The sequence below is a fragment of the Haliotis rubra genome, unplaced genomic scaffold (assembly GCF_003918875.1).
Source record: "Haliotis rubra isolate DU_JTF1 unplaced genomic scaffold, ASM391887v1 Scf21, whole genome shotgun sequence".
In the NCBI taxonomy this organism is placed as follows: domain Eukaryota; kingdom Metazoa; phylum Mollusca; class Gastropoda; order Lepetellida; family Haliotidae; genus Haliotis; species Haliotis rubra.
In genome coordinates, this window is record NW_025766114.1 from 1,741,461 (window position 1) to 1,760,991 (window position 19,531).

Here is a 19,531-nt window from a genome sequence, read left to right on the forward strand (position 1 = left end):
GTAAATAAAAAAATGATTTACACAGAGGCATCTTACACCGACCAACCCTGGACGATATTGGATTAAGTGACAAATTCATGACATCGGTTCACAATAAATTTTAAGCTTTTTTCTCACAAAACGTAAAGTGAGTGATTTATTCAATCCATTATTAACAAAATATTTGTGACCTCACACTTTCCATCGTCAATACGTCAGGGGTTTGTATATAGTCTGTGTTCCTCCATCACACATAAATACTATATGTCCGATATGCAGTGTAGTGACGTGAATCTGTTATGAGTCTAACAATGAAATGATACCAAGTATGATTCAAAGAAGTCATTACGTGCATGAGTTTAGTTTTGAGCCTTAAAGTTGCCTGATATTGATGCAATGTGTTGTGAAAATGGCTGCAACCTGTTGCACATCTTGTGGAAGAAACATTCCCATTGTATGATATCTTGGATTATAGCCAAAATGGACAGAATTATCATTAAAACACATGCATGTTATCAGAAATAAGCGGGCCACTGTAACTTGATAATGCCCCAAATTGCTTTGGTCTTTTCAACTGGCCTCCTTCGTGGGGCAGTTATGAAAGACCTCAGGCTTCTGCAAATGCCCTGAAAAATAGAATTACCCCTTTAGGAATTAGCAGAGGATGATGTGGAAGAGCAGTGAGGAGGGACGAGGATGTTGAGGAGTGAGTAAGAAAACTTTTGCCACTTTTAGCAATATCCCAGCAATATCACAGCGGGGGACACCAGAAATGGGCTTCACTCATTGTACCCATGTGGAGAATCGAACCCGGGTCTTCGGTATGACAAGCAAATGCTTTGACCACTAGGCTACTGCAATGCCGCAGAAGGTGAAGCAGAAAATTAAAAGGGAGGAGGCAAATAATCATAATGTCTTTTCAAACTGTCGCATATTGCACGCTTGATAAAATGGACTGACTGACTGACTGAGTTTGGTTTTACGCCGCTTTTAGCAATATTCCAGCAACATCACGGCGGGGGACACCAGAAATGGGCCTCACACATTGTACCCATGTGAGGATTCGAACCCGGGTCTTCGGTGTGACGAGCCAACGCTTTAACCACTAGGCTACCCCACCGCCCCTGGTAAAATGGAATGTGTGCATGATAAACTGTATAACATTATGACAATGAAACATTATATAAGCCTATCAGACTATGAGTGCATAGAAAACACAACACATTTCCAAATTTGAAATTAATAATGTATTCAAGCCATTGATGGTGCATTGATGTAATTATGCTTAATTGTAGCTCAACAATACAAAATTTAACAAATTGTTAAAAGACATTGTAGACCAGTTTGGCTGGTTATCAGATGTTCATTGTTTTATTTGGGTTAAACTCTTTAAGCTTTGTCAAAGACCATGTTTTAGTCCAGGAAACCAATCACATCTTAACAGATTAATACATCTTGGGGTGATGATAACTAATTCTGACAGCTATCAAATCTCACCTGTTGTGAGTGAGTTTAGTTTTATGCCGCTTTTAGCAATATTCCAGCAATGGCGGGGGAACACCAGAAATGGGCTTCACACATTGTGCCCATGTGGGGAATCAAACCCAGGTCTTCGGCGTGACGAGCGAACGCTTTAACCACTAGGCACCCCATTGCTCCCTCACCTGTTGTACACACATCACAGTGAGATAAATCTTTCAAGATTGCAAATTTAGTGACCCTACATTTAGATTTGTTGTCACATATTTCTGCTGAAAAATTTCAAACTCAGCCACAACCAAGTCCTCCTTGACTCCTGTCTTGAAATCCAAGGATTCCAGTCCACCTGTGCACCAATCAGTGTCATCACTATCCTATCAAGTCTTATCTCAAATAGACCTTTACTCACATCAGACCTTCTCATATTCCCTGTTAAAGAACACTAATTACCGATTTGAGGTTCTAAGTTTGGGAAACACTGTCAGATTATTTTTGTAATTCAATACATGTGAGATAATGAATCAATGCCAAGGAGTAGATCCTGCTAAATTCAACATACATCAACATGGGTGCTGTGACATGTATCTGTTACCAATCCTGTGTTGTTTGTGTTATGTCCCAGCGAAAAATAGGTCATTTATTGTGACATTTACTCTTTGATTAATCGAGGGTAATTCTCTTATTAAATTAAGGTTACAGTGAGTGGGTGGGTGGGTGAGTGAGTGAGTGATAAGAGAGAGATGAGCGAGTGAGTGAGTGAGTGAGTGATTGAGCTTCTCACAGCTATATCACACATACTTACCACAGATATCACACATACTTACCACAGATATCACAGAGACTTACATCAGATGCTTCTCACAGCTATATCAAACATACTTACCACAGATATCACAGAGACTTACCTCAGATGCTTCTCACAGCTATATCACACATACTTACCACAGATAGCACACATCTATATCACACATACTTACCACAGATATCACACACCTATATCATACATACTTACCACAGATATCACACACCTATATCATACATACTTACCACAGATATCACACACAGCTCTATATCATACATACTTACCACAGATATCACAGAGACTTACCTCAGATGCTTCTCACAGCTATATCACACATACTTACCACAGATATCACACACCTATATCATAAATACTTACCACAGATAGCACAGAGACTTACCTCAGATGCTTCTCACAGCTATATCACACATACTTACCACAGATATCACACATCTATATCACACATACTTACCACAGATATCACAGAGACTTACCTCAGATGCTTCTCACAGCTATATCACACATACTTACCACAGATAGCACACATCTATATCACACATACTTACCACAGATATCACACACCTATATCATACATACTTACCACAGATATCACACACCTATATCATACATACTTACCACAGATATCACACACCTATATCTATATCATACATACTACCACAGATATCACAGAGACTTACCTCAGATGCTTCTCACAGCTATATCACACATACTTACCACAGATAGCACACATCTATATCACACATACTTACCACAGATATCACACACAGATATCACAGAGACTTACCACAGATATCACACACCTATATATATCATACATACTTACCACAGATATCACACACCTATATCAAACATACTTACCACAGATATCACAGAGACTTACCTCAGATGCTTCTCACAGCTATATCACACATACTTACCACAGATAGCACACATCTATATCACACATACTTACCACAGATATCACACACCTATATCATACATACTTACCACAGATATCACAGAGACTTACCTCAGATGCTTCTCACAGCTATATCACACATACTTACCACAGATAGCACACATCTATATCACACATACTTACCACAGATATCACAGAGACTTACCTCAGATGCTTCTCACAGCTATATCACACATACTTACCACAGATAGCACACATCTATATCACACATACTTACCACAGATATCACACACCTATATCATACATACTTACCACAGATATCACACACCTATATCATACATACTTACCACAGATATCACACACCTATATCATACATACTTACCACAGATATCACAGAGACTTACCTCAGATGCTTCTCACAGCTATATCACACATACTTACCACAGATAGCACACATCTATATCACACATACTTACCACAGATATCACACACCTATATCATACATACTTACCACAGATATCACACACCTATATCATACATACTTACCACAGATATCACACACCTATATCAAACATACTTACCACAGATATCACAGAGACTTACCTCAGATGCTTCTCACAGCTATATCACACATACTTACCACAGATAGCACACATCTATATCACACATACTTACCACAGATATCACACACCTATATCATACATACTTACCACAGATATCACAGAGACTTACCTCAGATGCTTCTCACAGCTATATCACACATACTTACCACAGATAGCACACATCTATATCACACATACTTACCACAGATAGCACAGAGACTTACCTCAGATGCTTCTCACAGCTATATCACACATACTTACCACAGATATCACACATCTATATCACACATACTTACCACAGATATCACAGAGACTTACCTCAGATGCTTCTCACAGCTATATCACACATACTTACCACAGATAGCACACATCTTTATCACACATACTTACCACAGATATCACACACCTATATCATACATACTTACCACAGATATCACACACCTATATCATACATACTTACCACAGATATCACACACCTATATCAAACATACTTACCACAGATATCACAGAGACTTACCTCAGATGCTTCTCACAGCTATATCACACATACTTACCACAGATAGCACACATCTATATCACACATACTTACCACAGATATCACACTATATCACACACCTACATACTTACCACAGATATCACACACCTATATCAGACATGCTTCTCACAGATATCACACACACATACATACTTACACAGATATCACACACCTATATCATACATACTTACCACAGATATCACAGAGACTTACCTCAGATGCTTCTCACAGCTATATCACACATACTTACCACAGATAGCACACACCTATATCATACATACTTACCACAGATATCACACACCTATATCATACATACTTACCAGATATCACACACCTATATCATACATACTTACCACAGATATCACACACCTATATCATACATACTTACCACAGATATCACAGAGACTTACCTCAGATGCTTCTCACAGCTATATCACACATACTTACCACAGAAAGCACACACACTTAACAATTTTTTCTCAGCCATCTAGATACTTAATACAGATATCACAGCGACTTAACATGAATGTCAGACACTTTTCACAATCATGTTTCTTTAGTTCACAAATTGCCTAATTAACTATTTTCAACCAAACACAATAAAACCATGAGACTTTGTTTCTTTATGGACAGATCAACACCACAGAAGAGCCAAGAATCTTGGCGTTGTGATGTAGAACGTAATTTCAAAATCATCCTATTTCAACTTCCCCAGTTGGGAACAACTGGACACTGATTATAATAGTATAGAGACCGACAGCCATAATGTGATACTAAGCAATAGAAGGAATAAAGGATTACAATAATTGAAAGCCATAAGCCATAAGACACCACAGAAACAGGAAGTTGACTTATTTACCGGTCAGTGATATCATTTGGAAATTACCAACAGGATTTCTTCAAACATCAGCAGAAACAATCAGGCAACTTTAATCATGTGTTGACAACCGGGATGAAATATTGCAAAAGACATCAAAACAAGCGAGGCATGGTAATTCTGATATGATTGCATCAGCAAAGGTCCAAGCAGGCTAACCATTTCAGACAAACAAAGCGCGCCAGTGTCCTGCAACTGTCATTATCAAGGTCATCATTGCTTCAGGAACATGATCTGATCCCTAAGCCAGCTAAGACACACGGCGGCATGACTGAGGTATTTTCGCTGAAATGGTGCAAGATTACTACAATTTTATGACTGCTCGGACGACTGGCACCACTTTACCATAGCTTCACAGCAGCACACATTCTACAACAATTTTGTTCTCTGTGAAAAGTGAACATGATTAATGTCTACAGTTGGAATTCTTGTTGACTTCATATCAATTAAGTTATCCATGGATGCAGCTGAAAAGGAGAAAATAAACACCAATCTGCTTATGTGATTATTAATGCACTTATCTAACTCTCTATATCAAGGCCAGGTTTGATCCCTCAGAAATATGGCTTCCTTTCCAATCTTGCTCCTACAACTGGGAAATCTTAGGTTCTGTAGCTCACCTTCATTAACAGGCATGGTTTTGTTTGTTTGTTGTTTAACACCACACTCAGCAATATTACAGCTATTTGATAGCAGTCTATAAATAATCCAGTCTGGACCAGACAAGCCAGTGATTGACATCATGAGCATCAGTCTATGCACCTGGGATATGATATTCATCAACCAAGTTAGTGAATCAAGACTGCCTAGCTGATGCTGAAATTTGATTCCTCCGACAAACTGGTGTTGCTGAAGATCAATTCTAACCTGGATTTACACAGGTCCACCTGGAATGGCTATGATCTGAAAAAAAACCCATCCAAATCCCTTGCATTCATCCTGTGAGTGAGTGAGTTTAGTTTTACACCGCTTTTAGCAACATTCCAGCAGTATCACAGCTGGGGACACCAGAAATAGGCTTCACACATTGTACCCATGTGGGGAATCGAACACAGGTCTTTGGCGTGATGAGCAAACACTTTAACCACTAGGCTACCCCACTGCCGCATTCATCCGGTGACTGTGACTGAATAGGGGGCGGTGGGGTAGCCTAGAGGTTAAGGCATTCGCTCATCACGGTGGACACCCGGGTTCGATTCCCCACATGGGTACAATGTGTGGAGAGCATTTCTGGCGTCCCCCGCCGTGATATTGCTGAAATATTGCTAAAAGTGGCGTAAACCAACTCACTCGCTCAGTCACTGTGACTGAATATTTCACATAAATAGGAGACATTTTTCACTGATATCACAGATTTTTCTCACGGATATCAGATGTTTCAAATGGATGCTGTTGACATTTCTCAGAGATATTTCATGTAGATATCTGGTATTTCTCACAGATATCCTACACCACGGTATAACAAACTCAAACAGCCGTTCAATATAACCAGAGTATGTTACATGCATTTTAATTAAATATTGAGTAAGTGGCCGGAACCAAAATCAGTTTGCTATAAGTGTGTTTTACTGTACTTTACAAAGATATCAAATATTTCTCTCAGATATTTCTGACAATTACTTTTTATATACTGAACCACAAAGAAATGTCACACTGACAGGGGTTTCTTAAAGCACACACTTTAATTCACTCTAATTAACAATCAAAACGGAGGATTGAGTCCAAACTTGACAATTATGGTTAACATATTATTGGGATTCACATTTAGAGTTCACACAAACAAAATCACCAAAAATGGTACCATTAAGATACCCCAAAGTCAGTACTGTGTGTGGCCTCTATGGGCATCGATGAAAGCGTTGCATCGTCTGTACATGGAATCAATTAGCCAGTTAATGAAGGCCATAGGCACTTATGCTCCATACTCTGTGAAATGCCTGATCGAGTCTAGCAGCAGTTGTCGGCCTTAGGTGGCGGTCATTCAGTCTTCTTTGAATCTCGGTTCAAAGGTGTTCTATTGGACTCAAATCAAGACTGAGTGCAGGCTATTGTAGAGTTTGTTATGTTGTTTTAGGAATGTTATTTTGGCAGTGTGGGCACGAGCATTGTCTTGGTGGAAGATGTGATTTCTCTAACATCCAAATGTGGTACAATGTGGGGTCTTATGACTTGGTCAATATAGCGAGCAACTGTTACGTCATGTCCTCATCCTGGACTGAGATTCTGGAACACCACGGTGCCAACTATCTGTTTCAGACCGATTGCACCTCACACCATGATGCTTGGACCACCCCACGAGTCTCTTTCAACAATAAACTCACTGGAAAACAGTTCACCATGCCTTCACTCTGCCATCGACTGTTGAAACACAATATCGGCTTTCGTGAGAAAAAAGCACAGTTCTCCATTGTCGATAACGCCAATTTCGATGCCGAGTTGCCCATTGCAGTCAGTTTTGGCGGTGATACTCACTGTATCGGCACTGATAGGCCACTCTTAATATTTATGCATGTGACCTTTGACCAATATCAAAACGAGGTCATACCCGCGTAATCAGCGAATCGTGATGGCGACGAAATCCGGGAGCGATCTGACGGCTGTCCCGTCTCTCACATTTTCCTTCGTGGAGACTTATATACAGATGAATAGCAGAAGTGCCGGGACTTCCCAACTGAACAAAGGCTTCAAATATTATAGTGAAGGGTTCATTTATAATTTGCGAAGTAAGTTTCATTCATCAATTTCCAATGTTGTAAATGGTACAGTAGCGATCGCAATATGGCTGTCAATGTCATTATGTCATTGCTGATTTATGATTGAAGAAGGCTTATTTTCCTCTTGACATGTTATCATATTGACTTCACCCTGAAAATTACGGGACATCGTTAATTATTATGAAGTGCAACTGAAAAGCTGTTTTTGAACTACTTTTACCTAAGTTCCATCATGTCAATAACCTAGGCGTAACCGTCAGATAGTTATTAGATCTATGTAAAATTCAAATGATGTTATTTAGGTGTAACATTATTCCCTTGTCTTGTATTTTTTCACCTGTAATCGGTTTTGGCAGCATCATGTGATGACACATCTTAGCGTAATAACAGCTCGTTGTTACCGTTCCATGAAGAAAATGACTTCGCCACACAATATAACTGTAAGTTGGGTTCATAGTATTGTCAAGAAAAAATATTATCAGTCTGATATCAGAATATATATATTATATATTATTATATATATATATATATATATAAAATATAGGAACACATATTTTGTAAAATATCTCATTTATGTTAAATTGTGATAGCCTAGTACATTCATTTCACTCAAGTACATGTACTATGAAATGCAGGTCACCTTAGAGAGCAGTCCAGTGGTTAAAGTGGTCAGCGCCAGCTGCAGCTGTGCCATAGGTCAGAGCCAGTGTTGTGGTCATGTGACAGGTATGTCATTAGCCTATTTCAATGAATAATAAGTAATTTCTGTATATATTAAACTGAGTATCTGATTTCATTGTTCCTGAAAATATGTTTTTCTTACACAGGTGTTTTATATCTGGTGGCCCACTATAAGCAGAGAGGAATGAAGTCCATCCCACAGGATATTGCCAAGACCTCCATGCCACAGACATGGCACATCCCTCACCAGGACAAAATATCCGGTATGTCAGTACCAGAGATAAAGGTTTCTGGATACAAGAGTGATGGAGAGGACAGGCCAGTGAAATCAACCCTTTACAACCCCATTAGGTCTACCCTTCCACCATTGGAACCATTTTTTTCATCCCTGAAGTTAAATCATCCTGATCTATCACTATTAACAACAGTTCCACAGACTGATGAGCCAGCACCACCTTTTGTAAGAACTAATTTTGGATTGTTTCCTAAGGGTAGCACCATCAGCCATCAACAGAAATTATCTGGAAATTATCTGATAAACATTGTGGATGGATTTTTCCTGATTTGCCCATTAGTGCTGAGCAGACAGGAGAGAACAACTACAGCAGTGTGCTGACAGAGAGTCAGACAACTCTGCTAGACTCACTCAGTGTCAGTCAGGATGAGGCTGTGGAGATAGAGAAGGCTACCAGACTCCAGGCAGGACAAGAAGTGGGTTAAGTCTGAGGGCGTCCTGGGGTCACAGCTTGAAAAGTGGAGAAATTTCAAAGCGTAAAAGGTAAACAGAAAATAAACCTAATTAACATTAAGTTTTATGTCATTAATTTCATTAAAAGAAAATGTTGCACCCAAATCCATTACATTAAAAAAAATAATAATAAAATTTCAGAACCAGAGAAGTTTGCAGAAAGACTGAGATCTTCTTCTAGGACCGTCCTCACAGAGGCAATGAGAGAGGGCATTGCCAATGAGCCTTTTGCAGTAGAGGCATATGGGAAGGTAAACATTTCAGATTGATTAAATCATATGTGTAAATGGATCAACTGAATAAATGTACATGTGTATATGTAATTAACATTGAATGTTAATATTTGGGATTAAGGAGAGTAATCTCAACATACATAATAAATATAAAGAAGTGTACACATGTGCCTATATTTAAAATTGTATGTTGATATTTCAGCTAAAGGAGGGCAATGTGAATATATATCCCTGTGGGATTGTAATAAGTCCCAGAGCAGCATGGATGGCTGCTTCTCCAGACCGGAAGGTGCTAGACCCCAGCTCCAACCCTCCTTTTGGTCTACTGGAGGTGAAGTGTCCAGACCTGCGGAATAAGGACCTCTGTGATCTGCAGTACCTCAGCCTGAAGGACAATGGCCAGCTTGCTCTTAAGGCAACATGTAACTACTATCATCAGATCCAGATGCAACTGGCAATGACTGGTTTGAAATGGTGTGATTTCTTTGTCTGGTCTGAAAGGCAACACCATCTCGAGAGAATTGACTTTTGTCCTGAGAGCTGGCAAAGGGTGAAAGACAAGGCAGATAAATTCTTCTTTGATTACCTTCTTTCATAGTTTCTGTACTACTATGTTAGAAGTCATTTCTCTGATTATTTCAATTACCAAAAAAATCAGCAATATTCTTAACATCAAGCTAGATGAAATCATATCAAGTTTAATGCATTCAGAAAATACAAGAAAATCAACTTCTTTCATTGTTTAATTGATAAACATATAATGTGAGGTATATATTTCATATATACATCAAACATGTTCTCTGTTCATAACACTTTGTGTATTGTTATTAATCATTCAGAAACAAAACCATGCAATATTGATCTAGTTCACTGCTTATTAGAAATTCTGGCATTGTTTAAAGAGATACTCACAATTTCAGCATATCCTAATTCTGAGCATTTTTACTTACTACCTGTGTATATTTCAAAACATTGATATCTATAAAAATGTAAAAAATCTGTGTATTAACAAAATATACAGTCGATGAAATATTACAGATTTAGCTGTAATCACATTTATTAATTTATATTCACAAGTTTTTTGAGCATTTGTCATAAAACTTTTTTTGTTACAGTAGCATTTATTCAACAGAATCAATAAGGACATCTTTTGACAATATAACAACTTAAATGTAACTTTGTTACCACAACATAATCTTATCTGTAATACAGACAGACAGACAGTATTCATTCAGTAAAGAGGCCCTAAGCCCATAATACAATCAGACTGACATTGTTTTAGTGGGTTACATAATACAACTTTGCAGCTCTATGTCCTGGAGTTCAGTTTCTGTACATGGTATAAGTATAGGCCAAGACTGTATATGACAGCATCATTTTGCTTTGCAAAAGATTTCTGACAGAGTAATGAGTAAGTGGTTCTTTAGTGAACTTTGTTATATATTTCTTTCTAGGTATATCATAGGTATTACAAATATATAGTACATGATATTCATTTTCTATATAATGCTGACCTCTGGTTTTACAAAAGGACATAGCCCTTACGTTATATTCAATTCCATTATACCTGCCACATTCAACAGCCGTTATTAAATTACTGCATCTAAACCTTGATATAGCAATTCTTATATGCACAGGGATATCACAACACAAATATTTTTAATATTTAACAAAGTTTTGAACTCCTTGTAAAATATACATTAAGAAGATTCACTAATTGATGAGAACCAAGACTGTTTTAAGTTATCACCTAGCCTTAGCTTGAATAGATACACAGAATATTCCACATTTCCAATTTCTTGGCTTAGCCAAGCATAACCAAATCCATATTGAAACAGGATGTGTCTAACTCCGGTTACCCAGGTATTATAGCCTAAGCTATCTGGTGATCTGAACATGTAATACAAATTTGTATTTTGAAGTTTTCAGAAATTTATTTAATTTGAGTTTTTACTATGATCATAGTTTCATAATAGGTCCTGAATCTATTATAAACTCTGATGAAAACTAACTAACACTGTAAATAAATACTCTGTTATACCATTAGTGTCAATATGATGTATATATTATGTTCTCATAAAAATGCAATACAAATTTCATGCTAATCAACATTAAACCTCAATCAGTTTTCTTTCATTTCTTTTTAATCAAAGGTCCTTGAAAACTTGATGTAATGCATGCTACAGTCCACAACTGATTAATGCTGCCCAGTTCAGCAAGAGAGACTGTAGAATCAAACAGGTGATTCTCTTTAACCCTTCTGATCAGTCTTTCTACATGAATCCTAAGGGATGCAATGGACTGTGTCTCCCATACTTCACTAGGCGTGAACTGTCAGAGGAATACAGAAATGGAGGAATGTTCAGACCAACACCTTTCTCACTCAGTATACTGGCAATAGTAAAACCCTTATCAGTCATAACACTGTCCCCAGGTTCCAGCAAATCTAGAATGCCAGACAGTTTAGTTATTTCAACATCTGACATAACACCTGTGTACAGATTGGATACAAAGGTAATAGCACCATTTGGGGCAATGCCAATCAGACCTTTCAGAGTGCAAGAGCTCTTGTAATGGGAGTAAAACATGGAATTTAACACCAAAGCTGAGGGAATTTGGATCCTGAGCTCAGTACAATCTAAAATGACTCTTGTAGATGGGTAAGTTATCTGAAATTCAGGAGGCATGTGTCTGTCTACTGTCACTCTGGAAGGCCAGATAGGAACTGATCCAAGAACAAAATAGAAAAATTTGCCCAGGTGATAATTTTTCGAGGAGCTAACAGTCGAAATATGGCAGTTAAAGCGAACAGCAAGATCCTGTTCTGGTAAACCAAGCCTAAAGTACAAAAACATGAACATTTCATCAATAAGGGCCATATTTCTTGGTCTACCTGCAAGAGAAATGGCATTTGAGCATGTATAATACATACTGCACATATTGGAGGCACTTGGTTTTACAAAGTCAAAAACTGTTTGAACAATTTATAGCTCTGAAAAGATGTATAGTACTGGATCATATCATCATTTCCAGCAAATCTTTCCAGTCCAAATCTCTCAAGGGTGAGCTGTTCTTTTAACAAATCTTTCTCCTCCTCAAGCTCTTGAATTCTTTTTAGAAGCACCTGTGAATCAAACAGACTGATATCTGTCTGGGTCTGAGCTGACAACTGGTGCTCACCTTCAGCATGAGGGTCACAATCTGACATGGAGTTTGCATTTTCAGAACTGAAAAAATAAAGAATTTACTTTCAGTGGAAATCAAAATGTTTGTATACTTCAACATTTATTCATTTCTAAATATTATGATGAGGTATGAGGGTCATCAGTGATTATGAATCCTTCATCTGAAATTTAATTAGATGGAAATACTTTAAAATTAATGGATACCACAAAAAGAAAGACATCTTTAGTTAAATAGCATTTGAACTGAAGTAGTGCTTACACATCTACCAATTTGTTTTAACTCTTAAACTGACCTTTCCCATGAAATAACTTGTTTTGGCATCAGTGGATGGCGGATGGCTGGTGCTTTTCTGGACTTCATATTTTCCAAGTTCCAAGGAAATATGGATGGCACAGATCCTTGCTTGAGGGTCTTCCTTACCGGTGTGTACTTGTAGTCCTCAGGCGAAATGCTTCGAGCAAACAACACTCTTCCTGGTGATCTAAATACAAGTGAAATTAAAATAAGTCTACTGTCATTATAGATTTTGAGCTCCAAGATTTAAAAATCTCTCTTTTTTTAATAGTTACAATAAATAGTTGTGTATATAAGTGATTCTATAATAATTCTTCCTGGGTCCATCTGCCATTGTTTCAAATAGGACCACGAAAGGCTAATGTATGCAATCGTCCTGGTAATTTAGTAACACGAAAGGATAGTTGAAAACAAATTTGACATGCAAAATGCTATCATGTAGTTGTTTGAGACAAAATATCTTTTTGTCTTATAATCTGTTTGACAACTGCAGCTCCGATAATATATTCGTTGCTGTTTGGACGACTCAAATTCTCGAGATTTAATTTCGAAAATCCTGAATGAAAATTTTAACCTACCGTAAAGAAGGGTCCTTCGTCCTGACGAATGGCAATTATCCATCTCCTTCGCACATCTTCAGCCTTCGGAAATGTGTGAAACGAAAGTGAATTGTTGTATCTCGCATCAGATGTACACTGAGGTACAGAGCAGTGATCAGCTGCCATATTTGCGGGTATAACCTCGTTTTGGAATCGGTCAAAGGTCACATGCATAAATATTAAGAATCCGCTATGGGTCTGTTGTGAGTCCCAGTGGTCTGGCGTGCTCTTTCCGTCGCTCTGTGGAAGCGACCCTGCAGATGGTGGCGCACAGTCTGTTGGTCTTGACATTGTGATATCACTCCTGCAGTTGGTAGATTGTCCTAACATGAACATTAAAATGATTGGCAGTCTGGCCAACTTGCAATCGTCCGAAGGCTTGGTTCCTCTGATCTCTTGTACTTCGTGCCATGGCGATTGTGTCAAAACAAAAATGATTTCAGACAAGTTTGGGACTCACTTTCATTGGTAGGGTTGTCACGATATGCACATGCACTTTCATTTTCATGAATGTCATACGGAACCTTTTACCACGTCTGCCTTTGTAGGTGCGTTTGGTCGATATGCATTTTCATCAGAAAACACACTGATGTTGGTGATAACTGTCAATTTGGATTGCAAAACATGTTAACAAAATGATACAATCATAATAAAAATACCATTTTGTAAGAACAAAATTTTGCATTTGGTTTTGAAAAGCGATGTTTCTTTTGTGGTTCAGTATAGATACCACATACCTTTCACAAGAATGAGATACTTCTCCAGCTACCTCAGATATTTCCCAATCTGTTGTTTTGGTTTGTGTGTAGTTGACCCCAGCAATATTCCAGCCATGTAATAAAACCAGTGATTGAGAATACGAGCAGATTCGAGGGTACCTTGCTATGATGACATAATCAGAGGAGTCACTGAGTCTGACCACCTGATCTGGCCAGCACAGGTTGCTCGATGACCATTTCAAAGCCAGAATCCCCGGGATGGTCTTGTGACACCGGCAATAAAAGCAATAACTGATTGGTTCCTGTTAAATAACAATAACCAAGCACGTGAGTGGGTGAGGTGGGTGAGGTGGGTGAGTGAGTGAGTGAGTAGATGAGTGGGTGAGTTGGTAAGTGGGTGAGGTGGGGGGTGAGTAGATGAGTGGGTGAGTTGGAAAGTGGGTGAGGAGGGTGAGGTGGGCGAGTGAGTAGATGAATGGGTGAGTTGGTAAGTGGGTGAGTGAAAGGGGTGATTGGTCGGATAAGTGAATGGGTGAGTGAGTGGATGAGTGGGTAAGGTGTTTGAGTGAATGGGTGGGTGAGTTTGCGAGTGAAAAATGGGATCAGTCGTTGAGTGAGTGAGTGAGTGAGTGAGTGAAAAAGTGCATGAGTGATGGAGTAGAAGTGAGTGAGTGAGTGAGTATTGTTTCATACTGGGAGTATCCATGGGGTATCCATGCATCCACATTTACTGAAGCATGTCTTGGTAGACCAACTCTTATAAGTCCAGACAAGTACAGACAGACGCATTTTGAACTCAACTCAGGTGAGCTAACTGTGATTCCACAAATAGTAAGTTGATAAACATATCCTTCAGACTGATGTCTAAGCAGCACTAAAGCTTATGTCAGGTGTTCATGATACGTAACATAACACTGGATATTGTCTGACTATTTTCAGCTCAGCTGGTGACTAACCTGAATACAATGCAGAACGATGGATTTTGACACCATATTCGCTGTGACAGTTTTTGGACGATAAAAACAAGTTCTTGCAAAATTTTGAATGAACCCTGTTGTTTGCTCAGTGCTACACTCAGCTGATTTCTAGGTTAACTGAAGGAGGAATGAGTTTTGATTTGATAATACAGGGGTTGATATCATGAACAAACACATGTAGTTTCAGGATACTGTGATGACACATGATGAACAGACTCAGACCATACGGGCCATATAACCTGTGTGGTAAAAGAAAAAATACCAAGTTTTTTTTTATGTGTTAATGAAACTTGAAACAGGTTAATTTGAGTTTGTCTCAAGTTTGTCTGAGTTTGTAATTTTGCAGAAACATAACTGATTCAATAAAGACTGTAGCAAGAAATGAATTTGCAGTCAATGTTCATTTTTCTTTGTATAATATAAACTCCCATTCTTTAACGTTGACTAATCACATGACACACCTGAGAGGTAGTTTCTTTTGCTGCTCAGTAAAGTAGGGCAGCCCGACAAACAGATTGTTTATGACCAGGGACCACTTGCACAAAGCAATCTTAGCATTAAGACGATCGCAACTCCCATTCGTTAACATTGACTTATCACCTGACACACCTGAGAGGCACAGATTAGAGATATTTTAATCAGTACCATGTGTGAAACTGACGCTGTTGCTTGTGCAATAATTAAAACACCATGAAAGTTAAGAGAGAAGATGATAAAAGCAAGTTTTAAATAAACTGAATCACACTTCATGGAACTGCCAATTGGCCCAAACCCAAACTTTCTTATCTTACTCCAAAATGTCAATCTTATGATAACACTTCTTAATTAGGAATTTCTTATTACTCTGTCAAATTAATGACAGTAGCTTGGCGGTTAATTTCTAACAAAACATTGAGTCAGTTTTTAGTGAGTGAGTTTAGTTTTACGCCACACTAAGCAATATTCCAGCTATATGGCGGCGGTCTGTAAATAATCGAGTCTGGACAAGACAATCCAGTGATCAGCATCATGAGCATCGATCTGCGCCATTGGGAACCAATGACATGTCAGCAAGTCTGACCAGCCGATCCTGTTAGTCGCCTCTTACGACAGGCATAGTCGCCTTTTGTGGCAAGCATTATTCTACCCCAGATCTTCAAGGGTCGAGTCAGTTTTTAAGTTCAGCATCATTACCAGATGTAAGGTTTCAAATGTAAGTGCTCTCTTTGTCTCTTGTGCTCAGAATTATACATCAGGTAAAATCACTGGTTTTAGAGAAAGAAAAAGATATTTTCTTTCAAGACCAGCTTGTGTAAAATTAAAGACCCAAACTAAAATATGGCCTGGCAGTGTTCGCGAATAGTGTCTGACCCTCTGACAAATCCGGCAGATTCGCCAACGGTCCGATAGAAGTCTACAACCCACCAGACCCAGTGTCTGACTGTATATTTCACAATGACTTTGACTGAAGTTGTTATATGTGACATGTAACACTTGTTTGCTGTTTATTTTATCTTAATTTTTCTTATGTTTGTTAATAATTTCAATGCCAATTATAAGAAATGTTAAATCTGAAATGTGTGTTTAATTTTATTCCATGGGTCCTGTGAATTTTCAATGGGTCAGACAGACATCTTAAACTTACAGGACCCAATGTCCTGTTACTTTGAAACACCATTCGTGAACACTGGCCTGGCATATATATATGATAGAAGCAATAAAACAAACGCTATGGAGTATACTTTTTTACCATGTCAGCGGAACACAATCAGCCAACTCTTATTTTAGTGACTTACGCAAAATGCGATTGAAACAGTCGCAAACAAATGTCCATGTTGAATTTAGATGGAGTGAGTGAGTTTAGTTTTACACCGCTTTTTAGCAACATTCTAGCAATACCATGGCAGGGGACACCGAACCCAGGTCTTCGGCGTGACATACGAATGCTTTAACTACTAGGCTACCCCACCGCCCTGAAATCAGATGGAGGGATGGTCAGCAAACCTGTGTCCTCTGACCTACCATGTGGTGATACAGAGTAATAATAGATAACACATGGTTAAAAAAGAAACGTCATGATAGACAACCATATGATTTAAGATTAAACAATGTCACGATGGACAATCTGACTTGACTTTTCAGACATTTGATATCAGGTGATCATATACACAAAGAACTTAGTTAAGCACCCCCTGACATATCTCACGATTGAATGAGCCCCGATCTTAACCCTTTGGCAATATCTGGGACATGATTGGTCGTCTTGTGCAACAAAGGGATTCTCCTGTACAGAACCTGGCCCAGTGGGAAGCTACTATACACGAGGAATGGCGTAGACTGCCCCTTCAGAGGATCAGGAGGCTGACAGGGGGTATAAGGAGGAGGGTGCTGGCTGTCATACAGTCACATGGTGGTTACACTTGGTATTGACATTTAATCGTGTAAGGCACGCAAAATGACATTTTGAATGTTCACATTCACCAATGAATTCAACATTAAACATTCCAGGCCATACTTGTACAGATATGGTTTTGTATGAAAATCAGTGTGTTTTTTAAATGAGCAATCATCATCATAAAATCAACATGAATTCCAATCAGTTTGTCATTTTGTATGAGTCAAAGGATCATACGGGTAATAAAAACTCATGTTATTCCATCGTGGTCACCACGAGAAGTTTTATGTACGTGTTGAAAACCTATCATTGCAAAAATTCAGGGGGTGCTTAATTAAGTTCTTTGTGTATATTTCAACTGACACAGAAATCAAGCACATTCCACTTGTACATCAACTTAAAGTTCAGACCAAACAATCGTTCCCTGTAAAAAGATAATGAAATTTGCAAGAAAAGGCAATAATCAAACATTCATTACGAACTATTTTAAAAAGTTTCACAGAACACACACATTTCAGTAAAGAAAAGTTATATTTCTTATATTACATGTTTCACAATTTCAGTTCTAACCATGACATTTAAAAGTCCATCAAGACATCTGGTTTCAGTCCTTAAGAACAATGAAGGCCAGATGTTACTTTTAGGACATCATCTTATCCCAGATATGTGAATATTTTAAACTATCTTCTCAATTTCTAAAACAATTCAAGTGTCTAGTTATTCAAATGACCTTTTGGAACAACTCTAGCATTTTCTTTTCTACAAACAAGTTGAATATGAGAAATCACAATGCAAGGTTGGTTGGGTTGTCTGTTGTTTAACGCCGCACCCAACAATATTCCACGTATATGGCGGTGGTCTTTAAATAATTAAGTCTGGACCAGACAATCCAGTGATCAACAGCATGAGCATCGATCTGAGCAATTGGGAACCGATGACATGTGTCAACCAAGTCAGCGGGCCTGACCACCAGATCCCGTTAGTCACCTCTCATGACAAGCATGGGTCACTGAAGACCAATTCTACCCCTGATTTTCACGGGTCACAATGCAATGACTCTTTAAGTATGGAAAGTAAAACATGTATATGAACAGGTACATACACAAAATTATAGATCTAAACACTCTGAAGAAAGTCTACAATATTTTTGGAAAGTCTAGATTTCTGAAAATCAAGAGACTCTCTGTAAACATACATGCTGCAACACTGTTATACTGTGTCAACTCATTAACTACACTACATACCGGGGGTATTTGATAAATATAAAACTACCAGCATCCCATGCTTTTCAGAAAAGTGTAAAACTCATAGGAACCCCCATAAAAGTTAATCCCCCCCCCCCCCCTTTGGTGTCGGACAAACAACATAAGACACAATTGTATCAAAATATTAATTGTTTTGGCTTAAATGGGGATTCTCGTTGAGCGGAGAAAATGAAATATGGAAAAATGAATACTGATAAACTTACCCTTCTGGGTAAGCTAGCTGAAACGATGCTACAAGGTAATTTGGCGTTACGCCTTCAGTCCACTGGAAAGTCTGAACCACAGACAAGCTGCAGATTACTGTGCAGCTGACAACCAACACCCAAACGGGTAGGAACTAGCTACAGATGACAGTGTAGGTGATGACTTTTACCCCGACGGGTGTAGCTGACTGGAGGTCAGTGAGTGAATGAGTTTAGTTTCACGCCGCACTAAGCATTATTCCAGCTATATGGCGGCGGTCTGTAAATAATCAAGTCCTCACCAGACAATCCAGTGATCAACAGCATGAGTGCTGATCTACGCAACTGGGATACGATGACATGTGT

At 38.5% G+C, this 19,531-nt stretch overlaps 3 protein-coding genes across 3 annotated transcripts in view; 1 reads left to right on the plus strand and 2 right to left on the minus strand.

Moving 5' to 3' along the window:
- The window catches only part of LOC124276545 (protein MON2 homolog), a 144,788-nt gene that overhangs the window by 46,855 nt on the left and 78,402 nt on the right, over positions 1-19,531 (minus strand). The gene's annotated exons all lie outside the window — the stretch shown is intronic.
- On the plus strand, positions 7,760-10,264 carry LOC124276495. Its single transcript, XM_046712125.1, is given in 6 exon segments — positions 7,760-7,945; positions 8,498-8,633; positions 8,735-9,139; positions 9,142-9,299; positions 9,399-9,587; positions 9,772-10,264. Coding segments are annotated over 6 exon segments (1,470 nt in total). The 3' UTR covers positions 10,168-10,264.
- On the minus strand, positions 11,843-13,833 carry LOC124276496. The gene is made up of 4 exons (XM_046712127.1): positions 13,628-13,833; positions 13,048-13,193; positions 12,581-12,796; positions 11,843-12,407 (listed from the first exon to the last, which is right to left on the minus strand). The coding sequence occupies exons 1-4, from the start codon at positions 13,820-13,822 to the stop codon at positions 11,843-11,845; spliced, it is 1,122 nt and encodes a 373-aa protein (XP_046568083.1). The 5' UTR covers positions 13,823-13,833.

Coding starts and splice junctions, on each gene's coding strand:
- LOC124276496 (XM_046712127.1), bottom strand. CDS start 13,822: ATGCATGTGACCTTTGACCGATTCCAAAACGAGGTTATACCCGCAAAT. Junction 13,194..13,627: donor ACGAAGGACCCTTCTTTACG/GTAGGTTAAAAT, acceptor ATTTCGCCTGAG/GACTACAAGTACACACCGGT. Junction 12,408..12,580: donor GGAAATGATGATATGATCCA/GTACTATACATC, acceptor TTTGTACTTTAG/GCTTGGTTTACCAGAACAGG.